The sequence below is a fragment of the Protopterus annectens genome, chromosome 1.part0, assembly GCF_019279795.1.
Source record: "Protopterus annectens isolate FY-2018-M chromosome 1.part0, PAN1.0, whole genome shotgun sequence".
Lineage (NCBI taxonomy): Eukaryota > Metazoa > Chordata > Ceratodontiformes > Protopteridae > Protopterus > Protopterus annectens.
In genome coordinates this window covers 1,667,752,507-1,667,769,292 of record NC_056725.1, presented here as the reverse complement: position 1 = coordinate 1,667,769,292, position 16,786 = coordinate 1,667,752,507, and the positions used below count along the sequence as shown (strand labels likewise).

The 16,786-nt window shown below is 35.7% G+C and overlaps 1 protein-coding gene across 1 annotated transcript in view; it reads right to left on the bottom strand.

Moving 5' to 3' along the window:
- The window catches only part of LOC122801822 (C-C motif chemokine 20-like), a 110,327-nt gene extending 100,063 nt beyond the window's left edge, over positions 1–10,264 (bottom strand). Inside the window, exon 1 of the mRNA XM_044071450.1 lies at positions 10,152–10,264. Coding sequence (XP_043927385.1) covers positions 10,152–10,209 — 58 coding nt within the window. The 5' untranslated portion in view covers positions 10,210–10,264. The remainder of the gene's footprint in view (positions 1–10,151) is intronic.
- Positions 10,265–16,786: the final 6,522 nt, after the last annotated feature.

Below are 16,786 nucleotides of genomic sequence, written 5' to 3'. Positions count from 1 at the left end.
ACATCATCTTGCATGTAGGGTATTACTGAATTGCGGAGTGTCCCATGGTAAGGTGTTGATATAGGGGAAAGTAGAAGAGTAGCTAGGACAGAGCCTTGAGGGACTTCATTGGAAAGAGTGCCAATGTAGGTTGGGTTAGCATAGCTAGCAATGAAAAGTGATCCACTGAACCATAAGAGAATGCCTTGCATGTAGGAATGTAAGCGTCATTGTCTCTGTTGAACTGTCTCCAATTCAACTAGATCTTAGAAGGTTACAGAACACATGTTCATGGACTGTGGCACACATTGTGTAACAAGGCCACAGCCTCAGCCTTTAGTGGTTCCCCTCTCCCATTGTGTATGTCTTGTCTCTATGAACTCAGCAGAACATGCAAAAAATTAGTTATCACCCCCTTATGATGAACAAATTGGCATTGGAAAATGGTACTTGATCTGTATTACTGCAGGTGTCAGCTAGAGATTTCTCACTAAATAGCATATTTGAGAAAAAGATCTTTGTGATGAAACATTTTCAAGCTAAACTCTTGTGAGTGATCAAAAAACTGTAGGGCACAGCTAGACTAATCATGTGGAAGCTATTTTCAGCCACTGATTGTGATGTTGCTGATCGGTTTCGCATAGGCAAAGTGGTCACCATGAAGCAAGACACTATCCAGGATACATGTGATAGACATGACATTTATTCAGATAGAGATGTGCCTGACTGGACAAAGGATAACTTGATTAAACTAATCTTGATGAGTTCTTCTTGTTTCCAAGTCTATGCCCTACTATGTCTGGGTGGTCTATTGGCTCACAGAGCTATTTATATCTTGCTTCGATGTCATCAGTCCTAGTGTTCTTAAAAGTAGTTTTCTTTTCAGAATTGTATTTTCCATCTCTATTAAATTGTTATTATACCAGTTCTCAAGAGATATATATTGGATCATGGAGTTCAATAAGTTGCTGTTTTGTTTACAACTTTCCCTTCAGGAAGGCCGTGAAGAAAGCATTTAGTAAGGAGTTTAAATCCATTTTTGGGATTTTACTGATTCTGAGATCTATGCCAGTCGGCTTTCAGAGCTGCCAACAGCACAGAGACTATTGTCAAAAATCATGTAATGGGATTAGAGATCAAAGGATATATATTCTGCTGGTCCCCATTGATATCTGGGTTCTTTTGACATGGTTGAGCATCTGATGTATTTGTTTTATATACCTTTCTTGAGTTGTTAGTGGATAATATTTATGTATTCTTTGAGGGTGAGTACTTCCACCAAACAGCCAAAGTGGCCATGGTGGCTGCTTGTGCTTCACTATAGGTGAACACTTCATTGGTTGTTTGGGATGATCAATTCCTATTTTCTTCTGAGTACTTTGCATGGGTATATGCCTATTATAGATTTTTGGATGATATCTTGATTTCATGGAAAGGAAATGAGACCCAGTTTCTGTCATTTATTTTTTATTTGGACAGTACCACCGACTATTTCAGCTTTACATCCTAAATTGGGTGTGATAGTATGAACTATTTCGACATTACTCTAAGCAAGGATTGTTCTACCAGACAGTTGTCCTTTACTATATTTTGAAAAGAGACCTTCACCAATCTGTACTAACATTTTGAAAGTTGCCATCGTTTTACCAAAATTTAGTAGAGTGAATGGGCAAATGGTGCATTTATCAAAGCTTACTAATGAAGAAAATTGGTTTATTATGGAAACTGAGAAGGTGATATCAATGCTGAAGGGTAGGAGTCATCATGTACATTTACTGAATAGCACACAAGATGAGGTGATGAGTGGCAAACAAGCCAAAGTTGCTCCTCTACTTGGTGCAAATCCAACAGGTTTCGCAAATAGGATTATGCAAGGGAACAGTGACAGTTATTAAGATAAGAACGTACCTCTGGTCTTACCATTTAGTGGTGATTTACACAAGTACACTAACATTGTCAAGAATATCTGGAATATTATATTCACTCCTGAGTTGGAGGCAGGTCGAGTGAATTCCTTTATATTGGTTTTAGTAAAGGGAAAAGCATTAAAAATCTTTTGGAGAGGAATCCTGGTGGTGACACAGGAACTTACTAAAATAAATTAATGAGTAAATGTGAAAGATGTAAATATTGTTGTTGTCTTTCGGCTTTTCCCAGTTAGGGGGTCACCACAGCAGAACTCCGGTCTGCTAATGATTGGCAGTAGATTTTCATGAACGCCGAGGTGCCAGCTCGATATTCAACCTTCAACGAAGGCACGCCTATTTACACATGTCTTTTGAACACCCACCCAACCATGGGGAGGACATGCAGACTCCACACAGAAGACACTCCCCGCACTCCTGCCGAGAATCGAACGGGAGAACCTCTTGCTGTGAGTCAACAACACTACAGCTGCATCACCGCAAGTTTATTAATAATGATCTCTATGTTAGTGTTGAAAGTTTCAAGACAAATATTCCCTGTCATGGCCATTATAATTGTGACACCACAGGTATGGTATATTTGGCAACTTATATCTCCTGCGTTTTATGTAGGGAAAACTAGCAGGAGATTGAGAGGTGGGATATATTTTATTATTTATTTATTTGACATTTGTTGACCAGGTTTGTCCGACTGAGCAAGAGCCTTTTTCAGCGGAGGCCCAGAGAGAAAAGCTCTCCAATTAAGTACGATAAATACAGAATAACAAGACTATAATACTAGAAATGAGAAAGAAGTAGTGATAGGTATCTATTAAATTACACAGAATAATTACATATCAGCAATTACATATCAACATCATACAGAGTACAATTTCCTTAGGAGGACAATATGTTGGTTACAGCAGCAGGTCTCAAGCATAAACACTGTTTAGATAGTTATCAGTCATTTTAGAAGATTAAAAATCAAGATTAAATAAGTTTAAGTCAATGTGTAGTTTTAGAGTAAAAAATGGGAGAAAGAAAAATGAGGTATGGGTAGGGGTAGGTTATTCAAGTGATGCATTCAAGGAGGGTGATTACATGGACAGTTCCATGAATTGCTCAGAAAGGTTTTAATAACAATTCTGAACTGATGGTGATTTATGTTGTGAATATCCAGTTGTAGCTTATTCCATGACAGGGCTAGGGAGTAGCTGTATAGGTTTTGTCCTATTTCAGTTTTGCATTTGTAGATAGAAAGAAGGTTTTGTTCTGAGCTTCAGAGGAACCATAAATGGCTATAGAGGGAGAACAGAGGGGTAATGCTTGGACAGAAGGTGGGCAGATACAAATGTAGTGAACTATTTGAAGCTGGGAGAGAAGTAGTTGATGAGGAAGCTCTAGTTCATAGGTTCATAGGTTCATAGGTAGGTACTAGGCTATTGGCCCTAGGGCCTATATAACCCTAGCCAAAAAGGTACCCTGGCTTTCGCCACCCAAGAAAATTATTTTCCTGTGCCCCTGTCAAGAAGAGGCACAAAAGTGATCCCTGGGGTGAATTTCCTATTTCCCAGTCAATTTAACTTTTTAACACCTGACAGTGATATGAGTTGTAGGAGTGGTCAGCGACAAATTTAGCTACTTTGTTGTAGGTAGATTGTAGTTTTGTTAGGAGAGTGGTTTGAAGGTTGTTGAGGATTTGTGATCCATAGAGTAGGCTGGGGATTAGGTAGATTTGGGATATGGTACTTTTGGCTTTATTGGATAAGAATATTTTGTTCCTGTAAAGGACCCCAAGCTTTTGGTGGGTTTTCTTAATGTTGTTGAGGATGTGCGGTCGAATTTCAGACAGTTATCAATGATGACCCCTAGAAGCTTAGTATGAGATTCCACAGTGATAGGTATATTATTGGAGGATGAGCTTGAAAAGGAGGATTTAAGATGAGTCATAGATTTTTGGATAAAAAGAAGGAGTTTAGTCTTTTTTGGGAGTTTAGTATTAGCTGGTTATTGATAAGCCAGTTCTCGATAGTTAAGAAAGAATTCTAAGTTGTAGCATTTAAGTCATCAATGGAATCTGCTATGCTGATAACTGTAGAGTCGTCTCCATATTGGATGAGAGATGACTGTGGGTAGGTGGCAGACAAATGATTTGTAAAATATTAAACAGTAATGGGTCAAGGATGGAGCACTGGGGAGCACCCATTTTTACAGGAAGCACAGGAGAGGTTGCAGAAACAGATTGTAGATGGTCACTGAGGTAACTAGACAACCAGGAAATGGTGGAGGTGGAAAGGATAAGTTCGCAGAGTTTGTTTAAAAGAAGGGATGGGAAATGGTGTCAAAAGCCTTGGCGAGATCAAGAAATATGAATGAGACCAGTCTGTTTTGGTCTCTAGCTAGAGATATAGTCTTAATGAAAGAAATCAGGGTGGTGGAGGTACTATGTTTAGGTTGAATGTCATGTTGAGTAGGGATAAGTTGGTTCTCTTGAAGGAGGAAGTGAAGGATTTGTCTGTGAATGCATTTCTCCAGGATTTTGGAAAGAGCAGATAAAATAGCAATTGGTCTGAAGTTAGAAAGTTCAGAAGAATGACCTCCCTTGTGGATGGGTAAAGTGTAGAATTGTTTCCAGACTGCAGGTACTTTAGATTCAGTAATGGAACAGTTAACGAGAAAGGAGATGGGGAGGGCAAGTGAGCTGGCAGCTTTTTGGAGAAAGAGGGGGTAGGCCATCAATGGAGGGGGAGCAAAGTTTGAGCATCTGTTTGACATTAAAAGGAAAACACCACCTAATGCTTTGAGTAGACATTTGGTCAAATGTTCTTCTTTCAAAAAATTATTTATTTTTTTCATTATTGACAAGGTCCACTTTAATTGCAGGAGATATGATTTCGAAAGCGTACTCAAGTAGAAAGAGTTGCTATGGAAACTGAGTCTTAATGCACGTACCCCCCATCCAGGTAGTAATGATCACACCTTTATTATAAGTGTATTGAAATGTATGGCAACACTTTTCTAACATGCATTTTTGAGGTGGACTTCACTACCTTCCATTATTTATATTTCTATTTATTATTACTTTTTATAATCCATTTCATTTCACAATTTAAGAGAGTGTTAACTTAGATATGTTGAGTAGGAAAATTTTAAATTTTAACTTTCAAATCTTAAGCTCTGATGTAATAGTTGTTTTATGATATTTTATTTATTGAAGTGAACACAGGCATTTAGTTTTTTAAATGATAATGGTTTTGCATAGGTTGTTTTGATTGCTTTATGTTTATTTTTAACAGATGGTCACCTGATGTGATTTTTTTTCTTTGGGGAAGTCCCTTGCTTGTAAGTTCTTAATGTGGCTTTATCGAAGTGTGGATTTACTACAGCAATAAATTGGTGTGACACTGCTTGCTAGCATCTTTGATGGGTATGAAAGGGTGGTTTTAACTTAATTTTTTTCTTTTTTGAATTTAGTAGAAAAATCATTGTACATCAGAATTTATGGTCTCTGTCTGTCTGTCTGTCTCTCTCTATCTATCTATATGGATGTACAGGAAGTTGACTGCAAAAACATCAACGCCATAATGTCAAAAACACCAACATCGGCACAACAAGAAACAACCTCAATGCATGCAAAAATCTAACAAGAAGAAAACATCAAAATACATCATTTTTTTGCAGAGGGGCAAGTGTCCCACATGTGTATGGCTGCACCCCAACACTACCTGCTGATTATGTATTCTAACTCCAAAAATGTACAAAATCAGGGAAAGGGCACATTTCCTATCTCTGAGAATTGTGCAGTCTCACACATGTGTTGACCATCTGTTTAGGTGATTACATGCTGTTTACTAAACACATGATCAACCATCTCTAGTAGTCAGATAGATAGATAGGTAGATGGATACATAATTAGATAGATATAGATATATCTACAGGTATATCTTTAAATATAATGCTGAGACTGGATAGTCACTGCAAACTATTACACCACAAAGTAGTGAGAGCTATTATTCCTTACAAATGACTTAGAATGTCTTCAGACAATAAATGAACCATGAAAATGTAAATTAGAAAGCACTCCACAGTGTCACATGAGTTAAATGACCAATGAAAAAACTGCCAGTGTTAAGACAAAAATGTTAAACTTTCATTCATATCAATATGTATACAATTATTCATGTAAACCAGACTATAAAAAGCTTAAAATCAGCACCTGGTGTTCACAAGCAGTTTCCCATCCAAGTGTGAACCAAGCCAGAATCAACTTAGCTTTCAAGATCATACACATTCAGGTAGGGATGAAAAGTGACAAATTTTAAACACTTAAGTTTCAATTCAGATTTAATACGTATAGGTTTATTTAGCTCAAGGAGATGTTTAACACCAGCTGCAAGTTATCCAGTTTTCTCTTAATGTCATTGCTTCAGTCTGAAATAACAATTATTTTGCGTATATAGCTTCATAGGTAAGTACTAGGCTAACTGCTCTTGTGGGCCAGTTTAAGCTTAACTAGTTTGCCTTTTTATGCTTGAATTAACCTATCCCATTTGGGTAAAGATTGGTCTTACCCATCTCATAGTCGATAATTATATATTACCCCTATTGATAATAAATAGGATCATATCATAGATAATTTGAGAGGATCCATACATAGGATAAAGAATTTAGGAGCTGCCTCTGTCCATTAGTAGTACAGGGGGCAATCCTGGGGTAAATTTTCTGTTTCCCATCAATAGATTCAATTTCCAGTTGAATATGGACAGGGATGAGCTTTGTTTAATGTGGACATGAGCAAAAGTATCCCTTGCAAGATATACCTGTCCATCCAAACGGTTCTGTTGATATTGCTGAAGAGGTTTAGATCTCCAGACAGAGTATTTTTGATTACATTTGACTTGCTGATGTGCAATAAATCCATTAGTATTGGGTCAGGGGATACCTCATATGCCAGACGTAGGTCACTTCTTAACAGGATACCAAGATATAAAATGAAACTTTTTTAAAATCTGAAAAACATTTAAGTGCCTTTATAATGTATTATATTCTTCATGTTGTTCTATGGAATACAAATGGTTCAAGGTGTACTGCTGCAGTTTCTTACTCATATGGCCAGTATAGAATGATCACTGAATAAGTAGCCACATAAGCCACTTTCTTACTCAAACAAGTGGACTATTCATTATTACTACAGACCTTATTTGCTTTCATATGTATATAAAAGGATGGCCAATGCTTTTGTTTTGCTTCATTTAAAGGAAAATTTTGGTTGTAAAACTTAGATGTTATTGCAGTTGCACTAATGATGTTATCAATTTTCTATTCTTTGTTAAATTTCTGTTATTTTTTTGTAATATGATTATTATGGAACCAATTCAGAATTTTAAGGAAAGAAAGGGATGGTCAGTGATAAATCTACATCATGTATCTATCTATCTATCTGCATATCTATCTATCCATCCATCTCTATATATAGGCTGCTGTTTTATTGAATGTTGGTGTTATCATATTATGCTATTATCAAATATGTTTATATCAATTGAAGCATCTGTATACATTTGAGTTTTGATCACTGCTGGTGCATTGTCTGATAGCACATGGGCAATGTTTCACTAAGCTTGAGAGTTTTTTATCTTTGGATAAATTCACTCCCCCTTACAGTATTACTGCACTGTATTTTGGGACTGAAAGCTGACATTATGCTTTATGTTGGTCCTCTGAAACACATGCACTACATTTTCTGGAGTAGAGTAGCTATTGATATATTACACCGTAGAAGAGTAAAAACGTACATTCAAACTATGTATTTGTCATAAGCAATGAAGGGTGAGGTACAGGCTTTCTTCCAATGTATATGAATTATTTGCAACGTTTAGTGGGAGACTCAAATAAGCATTAGGATTTTCAAAAGCTGGCTGCAGCTTTTCTGTACTTCCTGTTGTATGGGATCTCCTTATAGTACAGTGTGACATGCAGTGTTTCAGATTTCCATGCATTTTGCTAGGATTCCATCATTTGATTTTCCTGCAGCACCCTGTAGCACTTCACTTCCTGCTCCAGATACATGCTATCATAGTCATATACCAGCTATGTCCTAAAGCAATTGTAAGACTGAGTGCTCAAACACACACGTAATATGCTGTGCTACCCTGGAATATCATCCACAAGCACACACAGTAATCTTTAACCTAAAATATTTTTCCTGCCTGCACACAGATACAAAATATATTCAACATCCTTCATGTAGACCAGTTTGCACATAACTGTAACATATAATCAACATCATTCATATGGACCAGCTTGCGTCAAACACAAAGTGAGGCACGTACAAGCTCTCCAACTTCTCCATGGTGAGAATTAGACAATAATTGCATTCAAGTACAATGTAGTTAACTGATGCCAATTTGGTAATATGGCCCAATGGGGTCAGTGACAAGGCTACAGGAAAAAGGGATAGCATTTTATAACAGGTCAAAAACATTTTTCCATATGGCATATTGAATGCTCAAAATTTTCAGAAAACTGCAAAGACATGTTAAAGCCAAGAGCATTTAAACTATATAAGAAGATAATCAAGTCATTAAGGCGTGATATTGACAATGCATCAGAAAATAAAATAAAAGAGGACATAGACCCTGAAGTGCTTCAATAAAATAGGTCTGTGAGTAGCAGTATTTCATTATCCCATTTGAAAAAACAATGTTAATCTTCAACGTGATTGTTACTGTAAGAGGAGCAATGTGTCCCAAGACTCCTTAACTAGTTTTGCTGATTAGTGTGCAGTAACAGAAAAAAAGCAGCTCTTGTCTTGGTCAATAAATACTGCAAGCATCTAAATTTATTGACTAGGCTCAACTGAGCCTATTTTCAGCAGAGGCCTGGGGAGAAATGCATGTCTTTAGAATGTGGGAGGAAACCCACATGAACACAGGGCAAACATGCAAACTCCACACATAAGTCACCCCAGCCAAGAACTGAACCAAAGAACTGTTTGCTGTGAGGTGACAATGTTAACCGCTGCACCACTGTACTGCCCTCAAGAACCAAAGACTTTGGTGAAAGTATACATTACATTGGCTGTGATCTACAACAGTGCAGTCAGTGTTTTACACAAGCATTTTTTTTTTTTTTTGCATCCATAAGCAACATTAAACTTTGTCAAGGATCCCAGGATTTCTCCACAATTAGGTTACCTTCAGAAAAGTGTAACAATATGATGCATTGAAAGATAACCAACCAGATGAAGGCGATCCCACTCACAAGACTGTATGACTAAAAAACCTTGCAAATTACATCACAAAACTGCTAGTTTTAAAATGTTTATAGACAATGTTAATTGCTTCTTAAGACATGTAAAACATTTATTTTTTGTTATCAAAACTAACTAACGATATCATAAAAAATTTCTATCAAGTATGATTGAATGCTTTAAATTTGGCTCCCCATACCACTGTGATAAGACTCAGAGTGAAACGATATTATCTATCTATAAATATATATATATAATATATATATATATATATATATATATATATATATTTATATTTATATATATATATATATATATATATATATATATGTATATACATACACACACACATATATAATTTTCTTCCTACCAAACACATGGATTGAAGCCCAACTATCAAAGTAAACAAAAACATGCATGTTAAATAACTTCTCCATTATTCAGCAGTGTTTGAATCAAGATTCAGAACTTGATTTTGATGTATCTCTTATTCCAGAATTTAAAACCCTGAAACAAGGCTATTGAGCATATAGTGAAATAAGTTCATGCATCTGAGTTGTATTAAAAGTGTCACATTTTGATTTAATATATGATGTAGTTAACAGCAGTAGAGGTGCTCTGCATACCCTATCACACACCCTGCAGCAATGTTCCACTGTATATTTTTTATATAGATCCTTATAGAAATGAGACAAAAGCTTCATCCATCAGTAGTAACCAATGCTAGTTAAACAGCTAATAGCAGCTTTATTGGAAATGGTCAGCTCACCCTCAGGGATGGATGGTCACTTCACCTAGAACTATTGTTTTCCACTGGCATGGTAAGTAAATGTGTTGTCACTTTAAAGTTGGATATTGCATTACCTTTACTCAACATCAGTACAGAACTATATCTACAAAATGAATACAAAATTTACAGTTATTTTAGCATCTACACTTCTACACCTTTTATTGAAAAGAAAATGTTATAATATGGTCATCAAAATGCACGATAACTGCAGTAGAACTTGTCCACTTACCTAATTCACTCATACAAACTGTAACAAGAAAAAGAAAGACTGCAAATGAACATGCCATGTCTGAAAGAGTTGTCTTTGGCAGTTAATCAAATAAACAAAATTTTAACTTGCAATCTAATTATATGTACTCCTGGTCACTGTTATTTCCTGCTGTGTGGTTAAGAATCATTCTGTATGTAAATGCATTAAAAAAGTGGTTACCATGTTATTTTTTCTTGTGGTCATATCTTCTTTGATAAATACAGCATACAAGAGATGTAAAAAGGTATATTTGTTATATGCAGTTCATAGAAATAAAATATGCCTGTATAAACAGGTATTCAGTAGTAAAATATTTCATGTTTTAGTATCTTATTATAATTAACTCATATATTTCAGCAGCTAAGTGTTACTTCCACACAATTTGCCTTGTGTGATTGGTTCATAATGCAATACAAAATGCACATGCATGTTGCAAGCAATAAAATTTTATGATCTCTAATTCATTTTTAAAACTTGAGTACAAACTAAAATATGCTTGTCTTGAATCTCTGTTAATAGACATGAACAGGGTATTGGATGAAATGCAAGCTGCAGACAAGGTTAATTTCTACAGCCCACAGCTCAATACTGTGTGACACGAAAGGAAACCACAAAGGAGACTTCAACTCCATTTACGTCTTAAGATGCATAGGCAAGATGGATTAAAGCTACTTGACCAAAGCAGAACACATAACTACAGAGTAATTAAACTGTATTGCACAAGCATGTACACACACACACACACACACACATATATATATATATATATATATATATATATGTATATATATATATATATATATATATATATATATATATATATATATATATATATGTATATATATATATATATATATATATATATATATATATATATGTATGAACAGGGGGAGCAAGGTTCAAAAAGACACTGGAGGCAAAACACATGTAAAATACAGGATTAAAATCGTAGCTCATTGGATTTTAAATCAAAATGGCGTGCATGATAGCTAAAGATTATTTTTATCTGTGCTTCACAGTTCACATAACCCTTCCAGAGAACAGCCTGTTTAAAACAGTCCAAGGCTGCAGGACTCTCAGAGGACTAGTTTCAGCATTCTGCAACAAGATACACTCCACAGATTAGCCCCAACTGGTCTTCCTTCAGATGATCCTCCAGGTGAGCAACTAATTTCTTAGTTTGAAGCTTTCAGGAAACCTCCTTGTATGCATCTCTGATTGTTAGTTAAAGCTTTGTTTGTTATTTAACTGCAGTGGGAATATATCTGTATTCTATACAAAAGTATTTACAGCCACTGTACCCATAGTCTAGTCAACATGTGGCAACTACACCTTTCTTGCACAAAACCAGGGGTTCTGGAACCATAGTAATGAGTTGTAGGCTCTGGGAAATCCATCAGCATTTCTTTTGGTTAGGCCATACCCATGAGTCACTGTATACTGAAAAATCTTTAGGGGTAATGTCCACTGATACAACTTTATACAGCCATCAGTTTGCCTATTCATCTATTGTAAAGTGGTATAATTTGTTACCAAATTGATGTTTGTCCCTAACAGTTTTAACACAAAGAAATCTCCATTTTTGCTAGACACTCTCTTTCAGTAGCTGAATATCTCCTTACTGCATTGTTCAGTTTCCTGCTGATATAAAGGGTTGTGGATGGATGGATGGATGGATGGATGGATGGATGGACAGTACATAGGGTGTTCCTCACCTTGAATGCCATTGGAAAACCCTGCTCCAAACCTATCTCTGAAACTTTGGCATATGATGGAATTTATTTAGTGAAATTAGAACTTATTAACAGATGTTCAGAACTTAGGATACTTTTTTATTCATTAAATGCTCTATCCACTATAAGAAACCATTACACTTTCACTGGGGCTCTCCCTTGTGCAAGATCTTATAAAGAACAGGCAAGAGTAATAAAACTGGGTAAAATAATCCTTTTACTTGTCTATTAGTTGTCGATACAGGCCAGATTTATTTGTCCTCTAGTTTTTTCTAGTTGTGGCTTGCCACTACTCATCCTGTAAGGTACCCTAAATATCTGGTTTCCACCATGCCAAATGTACTTTTGTTAGGATTTACAGTCAAGCCTGTCTGTTTTACTGTTTTATGGATTTTAACACAGGTAAATGAGAATGTCAGTCATCTTAATAACTAATTATGTCATCTAGGTATGCAGCAGAATATCATAAGGTGGGGATTCAGAATTTTATCCGTCAGCCTTTGAAAGGTGATCAAGGCTCCATGTAACATGTAACTGGCAACATTGTGCACACAAATAGACTATTATGAGGTCTAAAAGTTGTTTTTATTGTAAAAAGGAAGAGGGATAAACGGCTCTATCAGTATCCCTTTGTCATATCTAGTGCTGTCAAATACCTGCTGTTCCATAAGTTTTGTACCAACTCATTAATTCAGGACATGGGATTACTATGAAACTTTGAAATGTTATTCAATCTTCTAAAGCTAATAAATAATACTTCCATCAAGTTTCAGGACTAAAACTATGAGGTTACTCCAGTCACACTGTGATTCTTCTGTGATGTCTAATATAAGCATTTTTTGTACTTCTCTCATTAACTGCTTTTGTGACTGTTGTGTTCTGTGAGGTCTCAGTCTAACCTTCATTCCATTGGTTGTCTCTGTTTATGTTCTGTTAGTTTAGTTTCATAATTTCTGGTAAAGGTCAATGACCATCATAATGCAGGGTCCATGGTCAATGAGTGGACATTCAAACTAAAATAAGTTTCTAAAGGCTTCTAGAATGAGAGAAATAGTAACCCAGAATATTAGAAATTTTAGCAGTATGCAAGTTTAAAAAAACTTAGCCTAGAAAAATGAGAAAATGGGTACTGAAAATAATTCCAAGAACTCCAGTAAACTAGTAACTGTAGTACAACATATGTCTTTGGATATATATCGATGTATGTATCTGTTATTAGTAGAAAAGTGTATCCTGCTATGATGCAATGTACACATCAAATATAATTAACTAAAGGTTGTCTTAATAAACTGTATATATACATTAAGAAAGCTGTGGATAACCATACGATACAACACCATAACAAGTAAAATCTATTGAAATGCACATTTTGCCAAAGCTGTCTTAATTGTCTTGTACATTTTTATCAATATACTAAAAGTCATGTTTTGTTATCAGTATAATTGTCATTACAAAGAGTAACTGTCAACCATGTTTGTATTTTTCTTACTAAATAGTTATAAAAGTACAAAAACAAGCTCCAAGATTAATGACTTCCATTTATTCTTTAGCTTTTTCATTTTATTTAGGTTGATATGTGACCAGGTCATGGACATAAAACAAGCACCTATTTAGCTGTGCTGTCTATCTCAGTATTAAGTAGTGCAAACAAATTTCACATCTTACTTAATAAAACAATTGAATGCAAGATTGTTACATTAACATAGTTAAAAAAAATTACTAGGTAAAAATACAAGAGATATAGATAATGCATTGTGGACCAAAGTCTAAAATATTTTATTCTTAGAGCAAGATATGGTGCCTGTGTTGCAACCATTCGGTTAACATTTTGAATTCAGCAGAGATCTTTCCACAGATTAACAAATATTTCTGAAATCTGGGAGTATGTCTTGTCCTTTTTTGAAAACATTTCTTCTATGTTGGATGTCAATGCCATTGACAAGTTTACGGCACTCAAACTGGCTTTTACTAGCCCGGTCAACAAATGTAAAATAAATAAAATAAAATAAATAAATAAATAATTTTTTCATTGTGAGTGTTGGTGAAACAGGGTATCTTGTATAAACATAATTTTGCGATACTTTTTGGTCGTTTTTCCACCAACTTCTTCCTGATTTATTTTCTGCTTTTGTAATAAGTCATACACTTGCAGGTAATGCAGATGCTACCATCTCTGCAAATTCATTTTTTGTCTGCACCTCCATGTGATCTTATCTTCATCCTCTTGTAGAAATCATTCACTGAAGATATTTCCACAAAACTTGACAAAGCTGGAGTGTTTTTGTGCATCTCACCAGGCACGGATTGAGTGTCACTAGCATGTATATTACAACTTCAGTACAACTTCCTTCAGAAGGTGCACATATCAAAATGAATTACTTATGGAAGCAAGTGGACATGCAAGCCAAATGCATTGCAACACACACAAAAGCCCAAACACTGACAGTATTCTGTTACATTATATGATAATGCAGCAGGCATGATGAATTATATAGGACTATAGCTGAATCAGTCGTTCCATTACCTTGATGTGCAACAGCTTCAGTGTTGCTTTTACCATCTGCAATTTCATGCAGTGCATTAAACAAATGTCACAGTATTGTAGCTTGTTGGGAGCAGTGTTGATGTTCATTCCCATGTCTTTCTTATATGTTTGAAGTGTTCATACTTCTGTGTCACATTCAAAGGAAATTGGTAGTGGAACATTGCTGATACATCTGCAAGAATGATCAGAACAACTGTGTCAATGATGATGGTGGTGGACAAAGTGTGACAGCAGTCACATGTGCCATCAATCACATATGCATACTCCTTCACTGTACAGTCCTGCAGTAATTACTTGTATAATAAGTGAGGCATGAATGACATTGCAGCAATAGTGAAGGTGATTCAGTTTACCTATTCACAGGTGCAAACTTTCCAAAATATTCACTTATACATGCACACATGCACACACAAACACATACACACACACACACACACACACACACACACACACACACACACACACACACACACACACGCACACACGCACACACGCACACACACACACACACACACACACACACACATATATATATTTATATGGATCTACTATCCTTCATCAAACGTCACTAAAGTCAGTGTACATAACATCGTCAGACTACTGTACATGCTTTGAGGATAATCCCTGGAACAGGCAAAAGAAAAAAATATGTTTTTTGTAGGTGGGTGGGGCCTAGACCAGCCCTCACATCCCCTATTAATTATATAAACTAACTCTGAGATTGCAAAATCCCGAGGGAAAGGATATATCTATTGATCTATCTATAGATGTATACACAAAACCCATTTATTTGGTCAAATTTCATTTGGTCAGAAATGATTTCAGACAGCCCACTTCACTGTAAGCTCATTTGACTGAAAGCTCATTTGGTCGAATTTCATTTGATCGAAAATGAAATATAGCCCCTGCCCCACTGCAGTGCGACCCTGGAGTGAGAATATTAAGTAAGGGGGTGTGGGGGGCTGTGCCCCCCACATTGGAGGGTGTGGGGGCACAGCCCCACACATAATTGTAGTGTATTCACTGTTATATGAAGGTATATCCATTAAAAATACATTGATATATATATATATATATATATATATATATATATATATATATATATATATATATATATATATATGTTCAGTAAAAACTATTTGCAAAATGTGGGGGCTGTTTTGGTAAAGAGATGATAATAAATAATAAAATTCCATTCCAGCATCTCTTTCCCTTTGATATCAGAACTTTATCACTTAATGTCCTTCCATAATCACTTGTATTACAGCACTTCTTGTCTTAGCACATCTATTCAAACAATACGTCAAGTTACCTTTTGAACAGTGCTCACACTGCTTTCCAAGGCAACCACTCCCTACAAGGCATAATAAACCATTAACTGTACAGTTCTTCACCACAAGTCAAATGGAGTTTATAAATGTTTTTAGCTATCTTGTGCATTGCCTTACTCCTTTTTAAGGAGCATTTGTGGAAAAATGCGTAGCACCATCGGCATGAGCTACACCTCTAGAATCAATACTTCAAAACCTCATCTAAAAAGAAGCTTCATTCTTCTGGACAACAAACATGAAATAGTAAAATGCTTCCCAAATAAACCTGTTAGCTCCAATAACAAAGTAAAGTCTCATGGGATGCACTCAACTACCTGAAATCCACAGGAAGCTTTTCCAGATCTGGTTTGTTTCCTACAAACAGGCCACACTGTTGTTCACAAACAACAATTCTCCCAGATACTGTGAGTGTTAAAAGCCCTTACTTTACAAACTGGACATGTGAAAAACTGTGCATACTCACAGCAGTACTTGCAAGCAGAAAACTCTCATTCCAGAAGGACCTTGACCTGCCCTTGTGGATTTGGAAACAGTACCATCATGTCAGGATGCTAACATAGGATTTAATTTGTTTGCTACCACTCTTATCCAAATCAATAGCAAACTAATAAAAAAATCAACATCAAGGCAATCACATAGTTCATTCCTTAAGTGCCTAACCAAAATTTAAAAAAAAACTGATGTGAGCAGACAGCTACAAGCAATCCAATTTATTTCAGTTTCTGTGTGAAACAAAGAAAAAAATTGTAGAATAAAAATAAAAATGATCAAATCAGCATATGCCACAATAACAAGAAAAAATATATTAGGGAAAATTAAAACAGACTTAAAAAAAATTAAAATACAGCTGGTTTAAGTATGGTCAAAGCATTATCATTAAAAACAGTCTCCAACAATTTGATGTTGAAATAGTTCAAGAATGTCAGCTTCACTTTATTGCACAATTTTCAAACGACACTATCCAAGACATGTAGCCCCACACCACCAGCCGGCAGTCACAATCTT